General features: G+C 37.6%; 1 protein-coding gene across 1 annotated transcript; it reads left to right on the forward strand.

Annotated features, from left to right (window-relative positions):
- Positions 1 to 2,807: 2,807 nt before the first annotated feature.
- Positions 2,808 to 10,647, forward strand: Smp_095810 (putative uracil phosphoribosyltransferase; the record flags this gene model as incomplete). Its single annotated transcript, XM_018797849.1, has 8 exons — positions 2,808 to 2,925; positions 3,808 to 3,904; positions 3,943 to 4,121; positions 4,161 to 4,203; positions 4,246 to 4,315; positions 5,633 to 5,863; positions 7,738 to 7,836; positions 10,541 to 10,647. Exons 2-8 carry the CDS (start codon positions 3,884 to 3,886, stop codon positions 10,645 to 10,647), a joined length of 750 nt encoding a protein of 249 aa, XP_018652850.1. The 5' UTR covers positions 2,808 to 2,925; positions 3,808 to 3,883.
- Between the last annotated feature and the right edge of the window lie 4,082 nt (positions 10,648 to 14,729).

Consider the following 14,729-nt stretch of genomic DNA (forward strand, 5'->3'; position numbering starts at 1 on the left):
AAACGCCGATAGTCACCAGTTGGACGCCAATCGTTGCCGTCCTTTTTAAGGACCATGTGCGAAGGAGATACCTATGGGCTGTGTGACGGTAAATAACTCCTAACTCTATCGTGTGGTCGAATTCGTTTATGGCTAGCTTTACGGGAGCCAGTCGGCGTGCTTTTGAGAAAACAGGTGGTCCTGTAGTCGTGAAGTGATGTATAGCATCGCTGGTTACACACGGCAATTTCGGTTGCGGGCGGTATATCCCAGAGTACTTATCGAGTAATAGTTGATAGAATGGATCTATTATGTGCCTTATTGCGACTGGAGATAATCTACAGCCGGGAAAAGAAGTTACGCAAACAGATAACTTAGTGTTTCCCTGTACTAGCTTCCGTTTGCGTGTATTTATGAGTATATTTTGTTGTAGTATCAGGCCTATACCAATGACTGACATAGAAACATCTGAAACAACGAAAATCCAGTCTATGGGTTTGCGTAAACTCACGTTAAGGTAAAAGTACCTCCTACCATATGTGGCCACCGGCTTTCCGTTTGCCGCCTGCAAATTTAAAACAAATTCGTGAAGCCGGCCGTTAGAATTTTCAGGAAGAACGCCAACTACTGCGCCGGTATCGATGACGTAGCGAACTTTCGTGATCACATCTGTGGCGTATAATAGGCGGCTACGTTCGCCGGTTACGGTTGCCGTTAACGTGTGCCGGCTGAGAAGTTTCCTAAATTGTTTTTTGTGTCATTCGATTTTGTGTTCGGTTAATTGCAGGATATCTGCAATTTCTGGAAGACTTTCCATACTGGTCATGATGTCAGCACCAGTCGTGGTTATCTGTATCTCATGGTCTAGAGACAGATTGCTTACGTGAAGTGCTTCTTCGTGGGGTATTCGGCCGTTTACAGCCATTAAGAAATCTAAGATAGCATGTAAGTGTATGACATAATCTCGTAATATCATTCTGGGTCGTTTGAGGTTCTTCTTTGACTGAAAAAACCTCGACCTTAGGAGTGTAGGGTCAGTAAAATGTCACTGAATATCGAACAGATCGTCGATCCCTGTTAAGGTCAAAGATAGTCAACGCGCATCAGTCAATCATACGCCATGGACTGGCCCACGCGGCAGTGGTTGTACTTTCGAGGTTGTACCTTAACTAATATATTCTTGTAATAACGTCCTTTGTGTTGTACAGTCTCCATAGCACCCATGGCCCCTTGTTACGTCGATGGGGGCAATCCACGTAAGGTGCTGGTCGCGAGGTGTGACTTCAGCGTTAGTTGGCTCGTCACCATTCTCGTCTAAATCTACCAGGCCCCCAATCATTTCGACATAGAACATTAACGTCGATGTTCTACAAGAGATTTCATGATTTCTAGGATGCGGTCGACAGATGCATCCAGCTCGTCCACAACGTTGTTTTGAAACGAGACAAGAACTGCTTGAGGTAGTTTATGTAAGAAAGTTGTCTAAGATAGGCCATCATTGAAAGTTCTTTGTCCAATTACCTTAATCTTAGCAACATATCTTTCAGTGAACCATGTTGCAGGTCGATATTATTAAGGAGTTGGTCTGACCTTTGTCCATCGGTTCGACCACCGCGTTTCAAAATATATCGCTTAAAGTTTTCGTAGGTTACCGAAACATCACTAGTAAACGTACTAGGTGTGACGTACCTGTTGAATTCACGCCTTAGTGCCTTTACTACCGCGTGGGTCGGTCATGCCGTGCTCGTATAAGTCGGTCTCTGCGTAGCGGAACCAAGCCTCGATATTGTCCGGCCAAAAAGGCATTAGGTGAAACGAGGGTGTTGTGAGAGGCTTGGCCTTCGTTAACTTAGGGAACTGTTCCGTCATGGCTAATTTCGAGTATAGGGAGGAACGAGAGAGAAATATTCAGAAATATCGAAAAAATATCTATATATATAAAAAGTTAAGAAAAATAGTGAGTTATGAAGTTCCAAAAGGGAACAGACTCAGTTTGTGGTTTGGTGTACCAGATCACATCGGGCTCACCAATGAAAACGCCACAGGTATTGTAGTTTGACAACACTCTAACCAGCAACACCTTCTACAGTTGAATCGTGCCCACCCAGTGAAATCAAAATCAGAAGCGAGGAGGTTCGAAGATATATTTGATAGGTTATCAATATATCGAGAAGTGATTGATCTAAACTGGCTAGCGATCTCAGGGGAAGTTGAGCACGGCGTTCCCACTCGTGATCTGGTGCGGACGCATGACCGATCGCCTTTAGCTAGGTGAGTCCATTAAAACTAATGTGGTCAGCATCCAATGTCGAACGCTTACAGAGCTATTGATTTCGGGGATTTATTTACGGCTACAGTATCCCACTTATAACCTTATGGTACTGTTTTCGGATAGATTAGTATGCAACTCTTGCTTTTCTGGCAAGGATAAACTTGTATAATAAGTCTCTTGGAATTACAGCCCTTCAAATTAACAGGGATTCAAATATATCTGTATAAATGACAGAATATTCGCAATCATTCGCAATTTCAAACAGTAAACTGTGCACATACTTTCTAGAACATATAGTGACGTAGCATCCTCTAGAGTTTTTCAAAAGAAGGCCAAATCTTTTTAATCTGGCAAGTACACAGGCTGACCAATGTCACTGTTATTCTACATTAAATTACGCTATTATCGAATGATTTGCTTCGCTCTTCACTTTCAGAAGGAAATTGGCGAAAAGTATACATTTGAAAATCAAAAGCTCTTTCCTACTACCCAAATGAAGATCTCTAAAGGTCAAATAATTTACTAAATCAATCTACCAGATTTTGAGATTTGAAGAGCTTGATTCAAACTTCGCAAGGTTGCGAGGCTTGTTTTCTGAATTTTCGTTTCTTAGACAGAGTACTTGATTGGTTAATTTTTTCTATTATACTAATACACAAAATTGTTTTATGAAAGTAAGTACACTAGACTTGTTGCTTTTCTCTTACATTGGTCGTGTCGTTTAACTCCACAAATTAATAGAGCTCGAGCTCTATTAAGACGAGTCCAATGCATTTTCCGCTTTATTTCCCCTTTGTTCGCCTTTATTTCCCCTTTATTGGTTGTTTGGGTCTATAAAGCTTACTTTAACATTTATATAAGTATTCTTTCTGAAAGAAAAATTGAATGCGTAGATATGTAACTAACCATTTCGGGGTTTTGTAGAACCATTATAGTTTGTCCGAAGATCTGAACCATACGTCACACGGCATAGTTGTCTTGAGCACAGTATGTTTCCAAATTCTTATGCCTTGATTGCTGTGGTTTTATTTTTTCTAATTGTGCTTTACGTGTTGCCGTTAATATCACCGTTTTCCCCTGTTCTCTGACTCATGAGTAGACGTTCCATCTCAAGTTAGCATAACAAGTTACCAATACTTGTGTGTTTCGTGCTGATTCGGACGAACTTTGGGAAAAAAAATTCCTAGGTCAAGGGAATTTAGGTGAACTCCATCAAAAACCAGACTCGTGTAGATTTCAAGAAAATAAAGATGACTTAGAACCGTCAATCGATTTTGTCAGAATTATTAAGACCGCTGAGAATCCCTTTTTATCACGTTCTGCATAACCGATTTAATGGGTCCCAAAGTGAAAATCGCGTGAAGGTTTGGTGTTCACTTTAAAAGCCTTAATTTATGAAGACATAAAGTGTTATTCTTTTCTTAAAACGATCTGTCTGGGGATATGTTTTATTCATTGTTATCACCAAGGCAAAAAGCGCTCATCCTATGTACCTATTAGAATAAATAATCCCAATCTATTTTCTGATTTAAAATATTTATTTTCCTCGTTTTCAGCCCAACCGTCATTAAAAGCTTAGTCGTAGTGGCAGTGTAATTGTTCTCGGTGCCCACTTAGTTATATTTATTTCATATGCCTCATCACTATATTAAGGTTAGTTGTTTTGTTAACCCTTCAATTCATGGTTTAAGGTTAAATCATCTCCATGTGTTAGTGATGAAAGTGGAAATGAAAATTTAAAATTGAAAGAACTTCAGTCATCAATACATAACATTGAAGTGGATAATGTACTATCCAAATTTTCAAAGCACATAATATTGCTTCCACAATCGGATCATGTACGTGTTTTGCAAACAGTTATAAGGAATAAGTATGTCCTTTAGTTAATATTTTTCATTTATCCTTGTAGAGACACTCCAAGAAACGAATTCTTATTCAATGCAGATTGTCTAGTATGTTTGTTTATCACTATTATTGTTTCCTATTACTTTCAGATACGTTTAGTAGTTGAAGAAGGCTTAAATCAACTTCCTTATGAAAATGTGTGCGTTACGACCCCCACAGGTAGATTTTTCCATCACGCGTACAAGTCCGTGTTTATATTTAACTCTCAGTTGTCTTGTAAACGCTAATTTTAAAACAATGGTTATAGTTTAATCAACCTTCATATCCAAATGTGGTGTCCATTTACCTATCAAAGGAAATATTTAATTTCATGTGTTTCGCTATGTATTTCTCCTCGACTGTAAAATGCTGATGAAAGTAGAAGACATCTGTTGGTTGTGAGTATTTTATCTCGAGTTTTCTTTGTAGCATTACTCGTAGATGTTATAACTACGGAGTGAGCAATGCTGAAAATAGCGTGAACCGTAGGTAAAAGTGGTCAGTCTGTTGATCATGATATAGGTTGTCTCCAACTTACTTGATTTGGACATGTGTTACTCTAATTCTACTCCGAATGGTATACGTATAAGTCCAAAGAATGGTAGGAGCAGACTAAGAGACGACATCAGTCCATGAAGCTATTGACTGTTGGTCTGATACATTTTGAAACGTATGAATTTCCAGGTTAGAATCTATCCCATAACACTAATATGTATTTTAAGATATTAACTGACATTGTTTGAAATCTGTCTGGGACAGTTATATTCATTCCTTATACCTGTTGATCATGGCTTTATAGGATTTTAAGAATACATCAATCTAGGGTTGTTATATATATATATATCACTTGATGGTGATCATTATCATTTTCTTATAATTCTTTAGTACTAATCGAATTGTATCGATAAATTGACTAATCAATGTAAATATCATCCTCATAAGAGGTTTATAGCTGCCCGAATACCTCAGTGGTATCGTATCTAACTGTGCATCTGAATGATACCTGTTCTAATCTCATACGGAGTGTAATGAAACTTTTTGATACGCCTTGGTGAAGAGTGCTAACTAGCACTAAACCTAGGTCCAACGACCTACAATCACTTCTTGTACAAACGCTTTATATATGCGTGTGATATAACTATTAACGAAATTAATTACTATCAATTTAATGGTAATCAACTTACACCAGACCGCTCTATAACACAAGCGTATTATTCTAAGTTATCACAGTTTATAACTGCTTTCAATCAGGTAGGTCTAAGCAGATATATCATATGATCTTACACAAAAGAGTATTTGTCTCACGATCCAACTGTATAAACCTCTACGCATGAAATTAGGTTACAGCATTCTTGTGAATCGAAAAGTTTGACGAGGATCGTTGCTCACAATATATATATATATATATATATATATATATATATATAACTGAGTTTCTCACGTCACTTACATAATACTGTCTAATATCATCGTTTGTTTGTCTCTTTATTTACACAGGACATTCATATCAAGGAATTAGTTTTCTTCGTGGAAATTGTGGTGTATCTGTTATGCGATCTGGTGAAGCAATGGAACGTGGCCTAAGAGATTGTTGTAGATCTATGCGTATTGGCAAGATATTGATACAAAAAGCCAAAGAAAACGATGTAGTTGATGTTAAAGTATATTATGCTAAATTTCCACCAAATATTGAAAATAGAAAGGTTCTATTAATGTATCCTATTTTAGGTATGTTTTTCCTTATTGATTCACATTTCTTCCGATTTATTTTAATAATAATCAGGAAACTATGCAAAGTCACACTGTGAGGGAAATTTTCTCAGTTGTTTCATCCTGAGATCTTCCGACAATACTTGGGTTATAATGTAAGCTTGTGAACCTCAAAAGTTTCGATCTCAATATATATAGCTCCAAATAATTCGCTTATTGCGGCCAGACCAAAATGTGGCACAAATCCATGAAGTCATTGACAATTGGGCTGAGCCATGTTAGTAGGTGTAGACTACTTGGTTGGGATTCGCGAGATGATAGCAACCGATGGTTAGAGACCTTGAATGACATGGCTCAAAATCGTTTGCAATGGCGAAGGTGCATCCACTCTTTGTGTTCCCTCGAATTCTAACCTTTTGAATTCTTCATGTCCCTATCCTTTTTCTCTTTTCAAATTTATTTCACTATATTATACTCCTTCAATAACATCTTCAAACCCTAAGCTTTCACATAATGCTTATACTCTTACTACTTCTACCACTATAGGATTTGAATCGACAACTTCATCTCTATTCTAATTTGGTATGGCAACTCGAACTGATGTACGTACGTACGAAATTCTACGTTATGACTGACTGACTGACTGAATTCGTTTATTCTGTCATTGTGTTCCCACTACCTAACCATAGAAATTGGTACTTTCTACTGTAACTTTAATGAATGGCTTAGTTGTTATAGTGCTTAACTTAAAATGACTAAGTTATAGATTTAAAGCTCTCATCATTTATTTTGATCTGGATACCCTACCAGTGTATTAACATTCCCTACGCAAAACCAAAGTCCGAATTCCAGCACATAAATCGATGTAGAGTTGTGTTTTGTTAGTTAAAACATTCGGCTTTTGAGGAAAAAATTACAGGTTTTAACCCTACTCCAATTACATTTGCAATCAAGTATTGTTACTAGTCCTCAAGTTAAAACAATGTGATTCAGTACCGATCACATACGCCTTCACTAGTTAAATAGATTATATTAAAATTATCCCAAGTAATTATATTCTGGCTGATTAGTTACACAGATTGAATAGATATCGTTAGATATCTTGAATTTACCGACCAATCTTTTAAGAATTCAAGTTAATTACAATAGCTCCTGAACGGTTGTCGGTAAAGGAAGTATATTCATCCCTAACAGTTATTGATTTAAACACATAAATATTAGTACAAGGGGGCACCAGATATATATGCGCCGCACAAATCTCATTCGATTTGTGTGAGGGCTGTGATACTGCCCACGTGCCCAAACTGAAGAAGTTGGTTTTCTTAGGGGACCACACCTGGAGCCTTCGACCTAAAGTTCTGATCCACAAGATAGTGGAGCATCGTGAGGAGATGCAGTCCCATGGTATCCGGTGACCAACGATTGATCCATACGCCATTTATTCTGTCAGGATCCTGGAGCCCATGTGCACCATTGGTTTGGAATCAGAGTTTTCCAACTCCCTTAGTTGGACTCACCGTATGCACCAACCTGGTTAAATCGCCGGACATTCGCGTTTCGTCCTCTCGATTTTGTAAACAACAGTAATGCCATGAGAAGGCAGTGAGTAGGACTTCCCTAACAGAAGCTATATAGGCGTGGCCATGTGAGAGCATTTCGAGAAGGAGAGTGGAATCTCCCCACTCTCGACCGTACCAGGGCATTTGGGGGCAAGCTTGTTAAATTTCATTGAGATCATAAACCAATAAAAACCTGGAAGCACTGGATAACCGTTTTGCTGATTCTACGTTGTAGCTGACTGACTGACTGACTGAAAACCATGGAAACAATTGAGTTGTTTTTCTTTTTTTCTTCAAAAGTATAACTATTCTATTCTGTTATAATCTTTTTAGGTACTGGAGTAACTGTTTTAAAAGCTTTGGATGTTTTAAGAACTTATAATGTTCCTATAGAAAATGTAATATTACTTACGTTATTTGCATCACCACAAAGTAAGTTGTAATTTTTGATTTCCCGTTTTAATCCAAGTTTATGTTCAATTCGGTTTATTTTAGATGATTTAAATGTGAAGTCGTCTTGAAGTGATTTGTTTATTCAATTTTGAATTCCTGTTGAATCGTATATACGCCGATGACATTGTTGTATTTGGTGAAGACGCTGACAAAATGCAGAGTCTTCTGACCACTATAAGCAACAATGCAGGCATGTTGGGGATGCGATTCTCCCCCTCGAAGTGCAAAATGTTACTTTAGGATTGGGTTATAGTGAAACGGGTACTAGGTAAGGATGGCAAATCGATTGGTGAAGTAGTGAAACTTCATCAGTTGAGATGGCTGGGATATGTGTTACCTATACCCAAACACAGACTGCCCCGACTTACAATGTTTTATGGTGTAGGAGTAGGTTGGAAGAAAGCTAGGGGCGCCCAGACTAAAACATGCACAAATCCCTGAAGTCACTGACAAGTGGACTGAGGCATGTAGGTAGGTGTAGACTACCTGGTTGGGATCCTCTAGATGATAGCAACCGATGGTTAGAGACCTTGAATGATATGGCTCAAAATCGTTTGTAATGACGCAGGTGCATCCACTCTTTGTGTTCTACCAAATTCTGATCTTCTGAATTCTTCATGTCTCTATCTTTTTTCTCTTTTCAAATTTATTTCACTGGATTATACTCTTTGAATAACATCTTCAAACCGTAATCTTTCACATCAATGCTTATACTTTTACTACCTCCACCACTATGGGATTTGAATCGACAACTGTATTTCTGTGTTAATGTGGTACGTCAACTTGAACTGATGTACATACTTACGAAGTTCTACGTTGTGACTGACTGAAATGAGTTACAGTACGCTAATAGTTTACTGCTCACATCAATTATTTACATCGAGATTTCTAAGAGTTCTAACGGAAGCTTGTGATATTGATTAGGATACTTGTAGAATGAAAACAAATCTATCCATAAAGAAAATCAGGTATAATTTGAAAAATATGAGGGATAGTTTACCATTATAAGTGATCTACTCTAAAAGTTTTGTTATGTTCTTATGCCTTGTTAATTATCACGTATGACTGGCACTGTGCCAAACCAACGACGTGTCAACCATCACTAGCAGCCTAGAGTCAACTTTGAGTCCTTATTGGTTCATCTTGCCTAACCCTGACCGTTTGATTCCAAAACACAATATCAGTTTCCACTATATGAATCATGTATTTCAGACAAACATAATTTACGTACAAGCAAAACAGACCTCATCATACCATAAAATATAAAAAAAATGATACAAGATGAAGCCAAACGTGGCTGTGATTGTGAGAGACTGCGACTAATAGATTGGGGATAAATTAAGCATAGTAAATCCATCCATTTATTCGATACACGTCAATAAATTCCCCTAATTGTCGTTTATAATTGTCACACAGACCTCAATCATGAATTCTGCACGTCCATCTCCTCCGAAACGAATAAATCCAACAGTCACTAACTCAGTACTTTGATCTGATCATCCTTAGTCTTCTTTCATTCCTACGCTAACCACATCATGATTGTATGTAGCTGATCATAAGAATCATTTATCTCAATTACTGTAGTTTATGATGGTCATCAGTTACTCTTCGTGCAACTTCGTAGCTATACCACCCTCTTATTCTAAGAATTCTATATTGTGGCAAACATATAGCATTGAGTAAAGTAATTATTGTTACTATATTTACATCACAGTTGATGAACATTTTATTCTGCATCAAGATTTTCCCCATCATCATCATCAACTTATCGAGGTTGAAGGAACTTCCCGAAAATGACTAAAGTAATTAGTATATTCAAGGCGTTTACTATCAGTCCTGCATTCACTTTTTTTTTAATCTAAGAAATATATACAGACTTTATCACATTATAATAGATACACGATTCACAACTGAATATGAAGAACTAGAATAAAGACTAGACAATACTTTACTCTAAACAAAGCATTTCAAACAGTCTACATTCAGTGAGTTCAGAAATAAAATCACACATCAAGTAGTTAGTAAGATTTGTATCTGTCTGTCGACGTTCACTGACCATATCACATCCTTTATTTATTTATTTCTTTAAACACATAAATATATTGGTACAAGGGGGCACCACATACATATGCGTCACTCAAAACACATTTGAATTGTGTGAGGGGTGTAATACTGCCCACGTGCCCAAACTGAAGCAGGTGATTTTCTTATGGGGCTACACTCGGAGCCTTTGACCTAAAGATCTGATCCACAAGGCAGTGGAACATCGTGAGGAGATGCAGTCCTATGGTAGCAGTTGACCAACGATTGATTCATACGCCATTTGTTCCGTCAGGATCCTGGAGCCTATGTGCATCATTAGTTTGGAATGAGGGTTTTCCAGCTCCACTAGGTGGACCATCCATGTCCACCAACTCGGTTAAAGCACCAGGCTTTCGCTTTTCATCCTTTCAATTTCGTAAACAACACCCGTGATGTGAGAAGGTAGTAAGTAGGACTTCCCTGGCAGAGGCTATATACGCATGACTATGTGAGAGCATTTGGGGAAAGAAAGCGAACTCTCCACTCTCAGTTGTACTAGGGTATTTGGGAGCCATATACATTATTCTTATTTAAACTTCTCAATTATCATTTATGTAAAGAAGTTCATTGATTCCATTTATTATTGTTATTATTCCCATAGGTGTTATCAATGTACTAACACGTAATCCAGCATTGAGAATCGTCACATCAGAAATTCATCCAATTGTACCAAGTCATTTTGGTCAACGTTATTTTGGTACATTTTAATTTTATCTTTTCTTTTTTTCTTTTTATTTTTACTATTCAATGTTTCAGAATATTAGATGTATTAATATGGTATGACAACTCGAACTGATGTACGTATGTACGAAGTTCTACGTTGTAACTGATTGATTGACTGACTTATATTAGATTGTATACAATATTACTGTATTATTGTTGGATATATTTCTTGCTTAGATCTGGGTACTCGGATAATATCATAACCTATACATAAATCAAGTAACTTGTTTAACGCATATGTATTGTATGTCCCCCCCCCTTTGTACTTCTTTTCAGTGTTATATTGATTATTGAATAGATCTCGATCATGGAATATTGATTTTTTTGATCTTCATTTATGATAAAATTCTAGTCTATTCATGATAATATTGTAAAAAAGAAAAATTTTTTTGTTTCCCTTATTCTCTATTTGGTATTATTTCTATTTTACAATGAAACCCTTTTTCTTTTGTATATTATGCATGTAATGCCCCTTTCTCTTATTGATCGTGTTTAAATAACAAGACAAATTAACTAAAGAGAGAGAGAGAGTGTGTGTGTATGTTCAAATAAAAAAAAATCTCCACGAAACTTCTTTCTGATAATAATCATCAGGCCCCCAAATCCCCTGGTACGGCCGAGAGTGAGGAGAGTCCACTCTCCTTCTCGAAATGCTCTCACATGGCCACGCGTATATAGCCTCTGTCAGGGAAGTCCTTCTCACTGCCTTCTCGTGGCGCGGGTGTTGTTTACGGAATTGAGAGGATGAAAAGCAAATTTCCGGCGCTTTAACCGGGTTGGTGGATGTGGAGTGTCCACCTAGGGGAGTTGGAAAACCCTGATTCCAAACTAATGGAGCACATGGGCTTCAGTACCCTGAGGGAACAAATGGCGTATGAATCAATCGTTGGTCACCGGATACCATGGGACTACATCTCCGTACGATGCTCCAGTGCCTTGTGGATGAGGCCTTTAGGTCGAAGGCTCCAGGTGTGGTCCCCTAAGAAAACCAACTTCTTCAGTTTGGGCACGTGGGCAGTATCACAGCCGTCACACAAATCAAATGAGATTTGTGTGGCGCATATGTATCTGGTGCTTCCTTGTACCAATATTTATGTGTTGAAATAAATAATGTGCACACTAATGACTGGCTTCATGAGGTATTTCTGGGAGTTCAAGTGAGAAGCTATGACCAGTGGAGTTCAACTGTGTCTGTTGTGAGACAGTAACTGTTGGAGACGTTAGATTCCTAAAACTCACTTGGGAAATATCCTAATTTTGTAATTTTATTCTGAAAATTTGAATTTCATGTTTTCGCGCTGAGAAATGCTTAGTTGACCTACAGCTTACATTTCCCACTCGGAATTCCTTGACTGTCATTGGTTGGTGGATTTTTTTAGTACGTTATTTCGTGGCTCTCCTAAGGGCGAATGTATCATTATATAAATAAGCTTGATTTGTTTGCTCAGTGACCTCGTATTTTCTCGGTGCTTGTAGAACACATTCTCTACGCCTCATCAAGTCTTCTTGATCTAGTTAGCAGGGCCGGGGACAACAGATTAGAATTAGTCTATCGGGTCACTGTGTCATTGACCTTCGTTTCGTTTACTGAGTAAGGTGAACTCGTAATAGCAACAAGCATATCAGTAACTCACTGAAGACAATGGTGGACGGTGGTGCAATTCCATGGATTGGTTGAAGTTAGACATTAACACCGTTGAATGCTGGCCCAGTGATCTAGAGGTTAAGAGTTCGCGCGCGAGAATGAAGATCTTGGATTGGAATTCTGCGAGCAAGATCGTGGATACGCACTGCTGAGGAGTACGATACTAAGCCAGTGCTTCCAGGTTTCCTATAGTGGTCTAGCTTCAATTGACTCACGCTTTCAACTATGAAAATACTGAAATCTCCACAAAACCCCTTCTGTTTTCTATTCAATTACATTTAAACAATTATTGATACTGTAGTCTTTATCAATTCCAATATGATTAGTTACAACTTTGATCCAAAAGAAGAAACAAACAAGACAAAAACAATCACTATGTTCTTACAACTCTTTAGTTGAAATGCTTGAATAAATGATCTTTACAATAAGAAATGAATTTATAATTATTGCATAATATTATGATTGTTATTAGTGTATTCAATTAAATTAGTATCCATATCTAAAATGAAATCATTAAATGAATGTAGGTTATTGAATGAGTTACACTGTATAGAAAGTTTATATATAATATGGATATTGATTACGTAATAGAAATGATGAAGTCATATTACGTGTTCAATGTAATCACTAAGTAGTAATAGTAGTAATCAGTAATATATTATCTTGATCTTGATATTATTTTGTATTCATTTAAACAAGATATAGTATGATCATTCCTTGTTTAGTAAATATAGCACAAATCATTAGGTTAGTATTTAAACTCTAATTAGATCGATAAATTGAGGTCTAAACAATTATGATGTTATAAGTAAAGATGGATATTGGCTAACAATGGAATCCAGGACACGCGTTTCGTCCTATTTGGAAATCGTCAACTGGATGTACTTGCATCTCAGACGTGTTGATGTTCACTCTGGGAGTAGAACCCAGTATCTTTCGTTTCAAACGCCATCACGTTATCCACTCAGCTACTGAGTCCTGATAGCCACCTGGATTCCACTGCTATCCACTAACTATCTTTGCTTACAATGCTTGTGAATTAAGGCTATATCGAGGCAATACGCACAGTATGCACATATGCCAATTAGAGACTGACCAGTTGCAGTCCTAACAAATCGATGGGAAGATTCAAACAAACAATACTAAATGAATTTAATTATCAATCCATTCAGATAATTTAGCTCTTCAGATGTTTAGTTGAATGTTGAATCATACATTGATAATGTTTATCCTTATGATTAACCAAAAAAGAATCTGTGTCATAAGATACTAACTAAATAATAAAGTCGTTTGATAAAAAAAAAGATCAATATATTTTAGCTGGACTCTCTCTTGGCTATCAACGCAAATGTGATGATCAGTATAAGCGTTGTAAAATTGATTAATTTTATTGAGACCACAAAACAATCTAAGTTAGATAACCACTAGAAAGTGCTGAAAAGCCAACCAAGTAGTCTGCATTTACTGCCGCCAAATACCCTGGTACGGTCGAGAGTGGAGAGAGTCCACTCTCCCTCTCGAAATGATCTCACATAAGCCACGCGTATATAGCCTCTGTCAGGGAAGTCCTTCTCACTGCCTTCTCGCACCACGGGTATTGTTTACGAAATTAGGAGGACGGAAAGCGAATATCCGGCGCATTAACTGGATTAGTGCACACGGAAACTCCACCTAGGGAAGTTGGAAAACCCTGATTCCAAACCAATGGTGTACATGGGCTCCAGGATCCTGACAGAATAAATGGCGTATGAATCAATCGTTGGTCAACTGATACCATGTGACTGCATCTCCTCACGATGATCCACTGCCTTGTGGATCAGAATTTTAGGTCAAAGGCTCGGGGTGTGGCCTCTTAAGAAAACCATCTGTTTCAGTTTGGGCACCTGGACAGTATCACAGCCCTCACATATATCAAATGAGATTTGTGCGGCGCATATATATCTGGTGCCCTTTTGTACCAATAAATAAATAAATTCAGTAGTGAGCGCCCACACCCAAACCGAGAATAGAGATCAAGTTTCATAGGAGTTTGGCCATGAATGAACATTGCAAGGGAGTTCCATGCTGGAAAAAACATCATTCCAGTGCTCCTGGATTTTTAAACTTAGACCAACTAGTGATGTCAACAAAACACAAGTAATAAATCATATATATTTCATCTTACTTACTCTTTTTATAATCCAGTTTATTTCAAGCGGTACGGACACACACAAGAAAAACAATAAATAAATGCTACTATAATAATTTGAAATTTCTGGATTCATTCATACAAGGAATTATGTATCTCCGTTACTGTATAATCATGAACCTGAGATGGTGAAGATTTGTAGCTCGGGTGGGTAATTTTTGGTGGAGTTTTGTTCTCTGGAGCTGCATGGGTAACGCGGAGAAAAATTACATCGTCTATTCAAAAATATCATCA

The sequence above is a fragment of the Schistosoma mansoni genome, chromosome 6 (assembly GCF_000237925.1).
Source record: "Schistosoma mansoni strain Puerto Rico chromosome 6, complete genome".
In the NCBI taxonomy this organism is placed as follows: Eukaryota; Metazoa; Platyhelminthes; class Trematoda; order Strigeidida; family Schistosomatidae; genus Schistosoma; species Schistosoma mansoni.